A 10,092-nucleotide genomic window follows, 5' to 3' on the forward strand; every position below is an offset into this window, starting at 1 on the left:
GGTTCACGTCCCAGACCCGGTGGCTTAAAACTCAACGCCGGGCGCGTGCGCGTGCATGCCCAAGATTTGAGAGGAGAATGGAGGAGAAGGGATTGTGGCGTGGTCATCCCCCGGAGGGGGGGGGTGATTTCTCGCTTTATGTCTCTCTCTGGCTGGCTGGCGAGCGTACGCGCCCTATCGCAAAAACGTTCCCCTCCCGCCCCCCCAAAAAAGAAGTAATACCCCCTCCCGCCCCCCCAAAAAAGAACTAATACTATACAAAACTAAAGGTTTGTCTGACCCAAGCTTCAGTCTGGAAGTTATATAAATAACATAGATAACTGGGTAGTTTGTATGGATAAGCCTTTCTAAGGGGGTTTACATAGGTATTATGGAAGAAAGAATCTTTTAAGTTGGGAAGGGTAACAGAAATTAGGGAAATTTATGTACCAATTCCAGGAAGTTGTTTTTTTGTTGGATACAAGATATATTTAATTTCAAAGATCTTTAAATGTGGGAAAATACACTTCTAAGAATCAAAGAAGTATGGTATTGGTGAGTGCAAAACTTTTCAGCCATAGTCGTGTGTGTGTATAGAAAATGGATGGCTAGTGTGATCATTGTTTTTTTTTTTTAAGGAGAGGGAGGGTGGGGCATAGGGTGTGTACACTTGCCAGAAAGAGGGAAAGTGAGAAATGTTCCCAAGATGGGGGGGGGGTCCCGAGATGACCACTCTGTAGTCCCTTCTCCAGTCTCTTCTTAAAATTTTGGGTACACACAGGTGTACATGCCCAGTGTGATTTTTCAAGCTGCTTAGTCTGGAACCCAGACTGTGTATTTGGCCAGGTGGAATCTAGTGCCAGAACCCTACCTGCTAGCCCAGTTTTTAAAATTTAAGTCTATTTGGATACAGTATCTGGTTATTTGAATTATTTCCAGTCTGACTTCTGCATTCTGTTATGTAATTTCTGTTTACTTAATATTTATGCTTGGGCCATTGAAAAAGCCCTTCAAGAAAGCATCTTCTGGAAAGCCATCAACAAGCAAACCATCTAGTAACGTTTTTGCCATTCAGCTTATGAGAGAGCTTCGTAGGGAGACTTTGCCTTTAGAGGGTCAGATGTGTGTGCTGTTTGTAAGATTAATGCATTCATCATACTTACTGAGTATAACTACATCTTAATATCTTTGAAATCACGCCGCATGTTCTAGAAGTGGGCCTAGTCACAATTATATAATCAGATGTAAGTTTACAAGGTATAAGGTATTAAACTGTACTCTTGATTTTTTTATATTCCTTGATGATAAAAAGTCTTGATTGGAGTGGTTTCAGTTCGTGTCTGCCATTTATCAGCTCTGAAAGACCCTTTCTGAACCTCAGCTTGCATATCTAGAAATCACATCAAGATTTTTAGTAAGATCAAACAATGTGGAATGCTTTTTGTTAACCCGTAAAATGCTGTTTAGTTGTTAGATACAACTGTTAATTAATTCTTGTGTATTTTAGGGTATTTGGATTTGGTTTTTACTATATTTAAACACAAAAATAGCAGTTTCTTTTTTTTTTTTTTTTTTTAATCTCCTTTCTCCATTAACCTAGATTTCTTCCATTCGGCCTAGCCTCTTCATTTTTCCATTATTTAGTGATTGTTTCCATACCTTGTTTTTGGACAACTTTGAGTATTCTTTTTGCTTCCTGTGTACACTTCACACTCTGCTGATCCTTCTAAATCCATCTCAGATTCCTCTCTCCTTGTAAATCCTGCTTCAGCTGTTCTTAGCATTCATTGTTAGACGCAAAACTTTCCTTTCACTTAGTATTTTTTTTTTTTCACTTAACATACGTTATTTAGCAATTGGTTGTATTCTGCTTGTGGTTTCCTAGTTTAGCACTTTGTCAGTCTTGTTTCTTCTTCACCTTGGTGTTAATCATTGTGTGGAAAATCATGATACATAGAAATACATTATGCAGGTTTGTTGTGGTACAAATCCCATGTCTGCCTTCATGCTAGCTTTGTGCTAACTTAGCTAGTTCCTTAACTTCTATTTTCTTATCTGTCTTACCTGTGACCATTATAGGATTGCTGTGAAGGTTTCAGAAAATATATGAAAAGCTGTGGCAAAAAGGAATACTGTACAGGTAACTGTTCAGATGTTACTATGAAGAAACTCTCTTGGATTGGAGAATAGTTGACTCTGATACTCTAGGGAGAGCCAATTTAAAAGTAATGAAGGATGTTACAGATGCTAGCTTTTGGCTTAGTTCGTTTAAAAAGTTCACAACAGTGTACTTAAGGGCTGCTAGTGCTGGATATAAGTTAGAGAAACACACTTCCTGCCCTCAGGAAGCCCCCTGTTTAAACACAAAGAAAAGCAGATAGGTCATTTCTCCGTAGTTCGGGAAAAAGTATATTAAGGGAACCTGGTAGAAGTGCCCAGTACACAGAATTGAATAGGGAGCGAAGGGAAGGAAGTCCCGGTATAAGAAGAGGGAGGAAGAGAATGTTACAGATGTAGAAGGCAGCTTAGAGTGGAAATTGGAAAGAGCATAGTGCACCTAGGAAGTTGGAGTGTTTGGCGTGATTGTCTGGTAGAGAAAGCCTTCAAGTAACTGTGATTGAGGCAGGGGGTTGCCAAGGACCAGGAGGTGATGAATGCTGTGCTGAGGACTGAGTTGTGCTTTGCATGCTTGTGAGCTTTTAAGATCCTGAGCAGAGGGACGTCAACTTGATGTTTTTTAGGTCAACTTGATGTTTTTGAGGTCACTCTTGCTTTTGGTGATGGGGTAAGAGGGGCATAAATTCCAATCAGGAAGTTACTGTAATAATAAAAGCTGGAAATGTGGTTTCACTCTTAATCAGTGGTTGACAGACTTTTTTTTTTTAATAAAGGGCTAAATAGTAAATATTTTAGACTTTGTGAACCAGAGTGTCCCTGTTACAACTACTGAATTCAACTCTGCCTTTGCAGTAGGAAAGCAATTCTAGATCATAAGGAAGTCAATGGACCTAGCTGTGTGCTAATGCGACTATTTACAGATCAGGCAGGTGGCCAGATTTTGCCATCAGATTGATGTTTACCAACTCCTGCTCTAAACTATGGGTTCTCAAAGCCTTTTTGAATTTTTTGAGATGCTTTTTTCTCTTTAATAATTATTAAGGGTGGGGCTGGCAGGTAGCATGGAAGTTAAAGATGCTGGACTCCCACATGGCTGACCACAGTTTGAGTCCCGGACCTGGGAGAACCTTATTTTCTCCAACACCCCCCTCTCCCCCCCTCCCCGTCAAATTAAAAATAAATAAATAAATAAATAAAGTTAAATAAGATGTCTTTTTTAAAAAAAATAATTGAGGATATAGAAAGCTTTTATTCATATATATATTTACTATATTTGAAATTAAGACAACCTGAAATATTTATTTAACTTAAAATAATAAATCTAACTACATGTTAATAATAATAAATGAACTACATGATAACTTTTATTTTTTGGGGGGGGAGAAGTTTTTGCTATAAGGCACGTGCGCTTGCCAGAAAGAGAGAGACAGAAAGCAAGAAATCACCCCCCCCCCGGGGGGGGGGATGGCCACACCGCAATCCCTTCTCCTCTCAGGATCTTGGGCACGCATGCACATGTGCCTGGCATGAGTTTAAGCCACTGGTTCCAAGACTCGAACTGCGGTTGACTACATGGGAGTTCAGCAACGGAGCCATTATGCTACCTTCTGGTCCCCGTGCTATCATTTTTAATGAAAAGCAACTTTTCCAAAACAAATTTAGCAAGAAGAATGCCGTTCCTTTTTTCTTTTTTTGGATAAGAGTGCAGCTTGAGCTTTCCAGAGAAACATAGGGAGAGGAGAAAGCATCTTTCGTGGGGAATTATCATACTGCAATCTGTTCTCCATTTCTCCCTCATTTATGGGATTTAGGGACACACATTCATGTGCCCAGCATGTTTCTTAAGCTGCTAGGTCCAGGACTCAATTGTAGTTGGGGAATTCTGCAGCCTACCGGGAGTCTATAAAGCTGGCCCAAGGGCCTTTCTTTTACACTTTTAAAAACCCTTGAAACCTGGGACCAGCAGTTAGCGTAATGGCTGTCACTGGACTCCCATGTGTAGTCAACTGCGGTTCAAGTCCCGGACCCGGCAGCTTAAACTCAGGCCAAGACATGCCCAAGATCCCAAGAGGAGAAGGGATTGCAGCATGGCCATCCCCCCTGGGGGGTGATTTCTGCTTTCTGTCTCTCTCTGTCTTTCTGGCAATCGTGCGCGCCCTATATGGAAACCCTCTTCAGAAAACAAAACAAAACAAAACCTTGAAACTTATGAGAGGACTCCAAAAAGTTCATGGGAAGACATAATTAAAATACAGGTTTATTTTGGTGTAAAATCAAAGCATTGCTTTTTCATATGCCCATTTTCCCTGAACTTTTTGTAGACAGAGCCCCACGCCCCCCCCCCCACGAAATTGAGCCCCACCCCCCCCCCCCCCAGATAATTCAATAGACAATACCTGTATTTTCAGATCTGTTTGTATATTCAGTCTGTTGAAATTACTTTATTGTTAGAGAATGTAAGACTGGTTTTTTTAAACTTTTTTTTTTTTTTTTTTTTAGTTGAGAGAGTGGGTGTGCTTGCCAGAGAGAGAAAGAGAGAGCATCATAGCCATGCCACAATTCCTTTCCATTTCTCCATCCCATCAGATTTTTTTTTTTTTTTGGAGAGGTTTTCGCTATAGGGCATGTGCACTCGCCAGAAAGAGAGACAGAAAGCGAGAAATCACCCTCCGGGGCGGTTGGACACACTCCAGTCCCTTCTCCATTCTCTGCTTGGGATCTTGGGCACGCACGTACATGCCCCTGGCGTGAGTTTAAGCCACCAGTCCAGGACTCAAACTGTGGTCGACTAAGTGGGAGTTCAGCAAGATAGCCATTACGCTAACTGCTGGTCCCCATCCCATCAGAATTTTGAGCACGCACACACATATGCCTAGAGTTGTTTTTTTTTAAGACCTTTGGATCTGAGACTCGATTATTAAAAAGAGTCACATGAAAAGATTGGAATTGAATAAAATTAATTATCTTAACTGTTTATTAAGAACATTCCTAAATAAAACTTTCTCTTACTGTGTGTGCATGGCCCAGAGAACACAGTGACTACTAATACATTTTGGTGCTGCCATGATTTGTGCCGAGTGCCAACATTTTCATGTGCTATTGCTTTTGCTGCTCCATGCAAGTGATATGCAGTGAAAAGGGCAAATAATATGTTTAACATGTTATTGATATCATGAAAATAGTTTTATATATACTCAGAGGTTCTTGAGGACTCTCACCGGTCCATAGATATCACACACTTTGAGAACTACTGCTCTAAATCAAGCTATTAGCTGTAGGAATGACAAGGACAGGGAAGATTTCAGGACTAACTGCCTCTTTACTAGATTTTTATTGTTTTTGTCTCAAAGTACAAAAATAGAGTTATTTTTTAAAAATCGTGATACACATGTAATCAAGAGTACACAGTAAAAGTCTCTCGATTTCTTTGTTCTCCTAGAATCCTCAGAGGTAACAACTTTTCACAGAGTGTACATCTTTTTAGACCATTTTCTGTGTGTTTATCCATTTGCATTTTAAAATTTAGTCTGTGTAAACATTTTTTTTATTCCTCCCAAATGTGAAATCTTGTTTTGCAACTTGTTTTCTTTTATTGATAGTATTTAGTTTGAGATGCTTACAGTGAACCAGGCCTTCTGCTAACAAGTGTATGTGCTTTAGCTTGTTAGACCATAGCCTCTTAAATGTAGGTGCTAGTATTAATATATTGCCTTTGTTTTACAAATGAATTGAATCTCAGTAAGATTGAGTCACTTGCCCAAGGTCATAGAGGTAGTGAGAGCTGCAATCAGAATTTCACTCCATATACTCAGAGTACAAAGGTCGTACTTAGAGATTTTTATTTATTTTTAAAGAAATGTTTAATTTTATTCAATCATTATTATTATTTTTAATTTGCTGTTAGATACATATGCTCACCAGAGGGTGGGGGTGGGAACTAAGAAAGCAAACCACCAGGTCTGGGATTCAAACCACGGTCAGCCATGTGGGAGTTCAGCACTTCAACCACCATGCTACCTGTTGGCCCCATGTATTTAGAGATTTTTAATGTGGCTGTCTTCTTAAGCTCTGTTTTACTAGTTATGATAGCTGCATAGCATTTCAGGTTACAGAATTACCTCATTTATTTAACTAGTATGTTTCCATTAAACGCTGCTCCTTTTTCACCCCTTCTTAAAAGCCCCTAGTGATCACTTTGTCTCTATATAAATTTGCCTATTCTACAGACTTCATATAAGTGAAATTATACAGTATTTATCTGTCTGTGTTTTTTTTTTATGATGCATACTATTTTCAGGGTTCATCCATGTTGTAGCATATGTCAGAATTTTATTTTGGTTTATGGCAGAATTAAGTATGGATTGTTTGAAGTAAATGATGTATTTCGAACCTTTTTTTGTTTTTTGTTTGTTTTTGCATTTAGTTATTGAACATATTTAAAACAATTTTACTCAAATACATCTATTCCTGAAAAGCTATTTGGAAATTGAGTTATTTATTTCCCTTGAGCTAACATCCCTAGTCAAAAGTGACTTGTCAAAATTTTTTCTAAGTAAGTAATCACAAACTGGGGATGGCTGATTATTGTTTGCATAATGTTCAATAAAACTTGTTTTATCATTTACCTGATAAACTTAATCACTTATTTGACAGTTTATTTTAGAGTTTCTGTAGAGTAAGACTGTATGTGAGTTCTTACATAGGCGTTTAAATATACTTAGCTGCATTTAGTGTAAGGAGGAATCTCAGGGTTATGTGTGTTCCTGATAAATGCTAATGAAATCTGAAATTCAGGGAGCAACCTGTGGTATAACAGAAACACAACTCAATGGTGGACACATATAGGAAAAGCCCCAGTTTGTGTCCCAGGTATCTTTGTCCACACTGGGCATGAACACACATGCCTATGATCTGGGCTGGCTACCACTGGAAGTAGATGGTGGCGTGGAGACCTTTATGACTCCCATATGCACTTGGATCTCTCATTGAAAAATTAAATCTTAAAAAGGATGGGGACCAGCAGTTAGCGTAATGACTATATAGCATCACTGGACTCCCACGTAGTCGACCACGGTTCGTGTCCCGGACCCGGTGGCTTAAAACTCAACGCTGGGCGCGTGTGTGCGCGTGCCCAAGATCCCGAGAGGAGAATGGAGGAGAAGGGATTGCGGTCTGGCCATCCCCCCTGGGGGGTGATTTCTCACTTTCTGTCTCTGTGTCTGTCTGTCTGGCTAGCGCATGCGCGCTATAGCAAAAACCTCTAAAAAAAAAAAAAGATTAAAAAAAGGATGGCATTAAGGAATAAGATTTTGGGAGAGAAACAGTAGCATCCTTGTTTTGCTGACATGGTGGAACTATATTTAAAGGTTATTTCCCATTTTGAGGTATGTTCTTCTCTGTTTAGTCTAATTCTCAGAGTGATGATCTATTTCATGTAGATGAGAATACCTGTCACTATCTCTTTTTGCTAGTTTAAATTTAAAATACCTAAAGAATGGTTGTCTGGATCTGCAACAGAGGAGAGGAACTGAAAGATAGGCTTTGCTGACCAATAGTGAGACCGTACCTCCTCACTCTTGAAGTGTTTGAGAAGGAACCATGAGAAAAGGTGTGGTTATACCACACATGGTGCTAAGACTTCAGCAATTAACTAGTTAGCCAGTAGCCATTGTGATGAGAGCTCCTGGAGTCAGAAATCCTCCTTGGGTAGCAATTCCTTGAGCTCAGATGTGAAGAATTGATGAGCAGGATTGAGAATTGGAAGGAGCATCTGGCAAAGTGGAGAGAGCATGTAGGAAGGCTGGAAACAGAAAGGTTCAACAGTTCAAGAAACTGGGTAAGGCATGGGTTGATGGGCCATAAAAAGCTGTGGTAAGAAGAAAGTGAGGATTATGGTTTTACTGGGGGCAGTAAGAATTCCAAATAACATGATCAAATTGACGTTTAAAAAATAAAAATTACTCTGACTGTAGTGTGCAGAGGTCAGCTGGAATCAGTTTTGGACAAGGTGTTACTCAATTCAATGTGTGTGTTTTTAGCTTCCAAAGGGTATTAGGGCACTTTAGGACTTGCCCTGTGGCCTAGTGGCTGGGGAAGCCAGATCCTGGATGGCTGATCAAGTGCTTCAAATCCTGGTCCGGGGGCTGGGTGCTTCAATTTTGCATGACCCGACAGAATAGAGAAATAAAGAGGAGGGATTATGGTGTGATCACACACCATTGGGGGCTGCTTTTTACCCTTGCTTCTCTCTGGTGAGCACCTTCTGACAACTAAAAAGTATTAGGGTACTTCAAAAAGTTTATGGAAAAGTGAAATTAAAGTTTGAATTTATTTTGTTGTAAAAAACTTGAAATTACTGTTTCTTCTTAATATGCACTTATCTGTGAATTTTTTTGGTAGAGATTTTTTTGTTTGTTTGTTTATTTTTTGGCTATAGGGAGTGTGCGCTCACCAGAAAGAGAGAGACTGAAAGCGAGAAATCACCCCCCAGGGGGGATGACCACACTGCAGTCTCTTCTCCTCCATGCCCCTCTCAGGATCTTGGGCACATACACATACGTGCCTGGCATGAATTTAAGCCACCAGGTCTGGGGCTCAAACTGCAGTAGACTACATGGGAGTTCAGGAACATAGCCATTATGCTAACTGCTGGTCCCATTATCTATGAATTTTTGAAGATCCCTTATATGATGATGGTTCTGTTACAAGACATCTGTTATTAGTAGTAATTTGCATATAAATTATATGTAGCTGTGGATTACGTAGTTCTTATTTAATAAAAGAATTTCTAAACATGAAATAAAGCATACAATCTTAGTTGATACTCAAGTTATGTAATCTAGAAAAAAATTAGTATAGTCAACTGGATAGACATCGGAATCATTTTTCATTTTGCAGTATGGGGTGAGAAAAATAGTGTGCAACATTCTGTACAAACCAAATTTTCTTTGGAAAGAATGGTTAAATTTCTGATGGGCTTTAATGGTGGGTAAATGGTATTTCCTAAATTTTAAAGTCTACTGAAATTGGTTAGATAGGACTTTTAGTTATGGAATAGATGTAAACACTAATTTTCTTAATAAAACAGCAAGAAAAGATTCACTGTCTCCTTCTGTTGCAGTCATCTTATATATACATGCCTATAAGAAATACGGTAGCTAAAAAAGAAAAGGAAGAAACCTCTAGATTTAAATAGAAAAATGAACTTAAAATGGTATTGTGTTGAAAAATTTATAGCAGATTTTTGTTTAGGAAAAACTTTAAATAATTTAGTCTACTTTTAGAGTATAATTAAGGACCAGGTTAAAGATTGTGAGGCTATTTTAATGACTTCATCTTTTTATTTTTATGGTATACTTTATAGCAGTTTTATTTTTAAAAATTATTTAATTTCATTTGTTATTACTATTTTTCAGTTTGATCAGAGAGATAGAAAGGGAAAGGGAGAAAGCAAGCCGCCACATTCGGGACTGAACCGCGGTTGGCCATGTGGGAATCTGGTACCCCTAACCACCACACCACTTCCCGGCCCCTATGACAGCTTTATTGAGATACAATTCTCATAACATAAAACTTAATCTAATATAGTTGAAGGGTGGTCCTGTAGCACAGTGGCTAAGCCCTGTGCACTGGGAGCCACGTCTCACATGGCCAACTGCAGTTTGAATCCTGGTCTTGGTGACGTGAAAAACAAACTGGGCATGTGTGTATGTGTACCCCAAATCCTGACAGTGTGGAGAAATGGAAAAATGATAGCACCAAGATCATGTCCCATTAGGGGATGCTTTCTCTCTCAAACATGCATAATTGCCTTCTGGCAGTTAAAAAAAAGAATACAGGGAACCAGCAGTTAGTGTAATGGCTATGTCTCTGAACTCCCACGTAGTTGACCGCGGTTTGCGTCCCGGACCCGGTGGCTTAAAACTCATGCTGGGTGTGTGTGTGTGCGTGCGTGCGTGCCCAAGATCCTGAGAGGAGAATGAAGGAGAAGGGATT

General features: G+C 39.4%; 1 protein-coding gene across 3 annotated transcripts in view; it reads left to right on the plus strand.

Moving 5' to 3' along the window:
- The window catches only part of PPP2R2D (protein phosphatase 2 regulatory subunit Bdelta), a gene marked incomplete at its 5' end in the record, with an annotated part of 59,090 nt that overhangs the window by 6,878 nt on the left and 42,120 nt on the right, over positions 1 to 10,092 (plus strand). Inside the window, 1 exon segment of one of the 3 annotated variants that reach the window (XM_027771235.1) lies at positions 2,059 to 2,119. Coding sequence (XP_027627036.1) covers positions 2,059 to 2,119 — 61 coding nt within the window. 3 annotated transcript variants of the gene reach the window in all.

The sequence above is a fragment of the Tupaia chinensis genome, unplaced genomic scaffold (genome assembly GCF_000334495.1).
Source record: "Tupaia chinensis unplaced genomic scaffold, TupChi_1.0 Scaffold000197_1, whole genome shotgun sequence".
Lineage (NCBI taxonomy): Eukaryota > Metazoa > Chordata > Mammalia > Scandentia > Tupaiidae > Tupaia > Tupaia belangeri.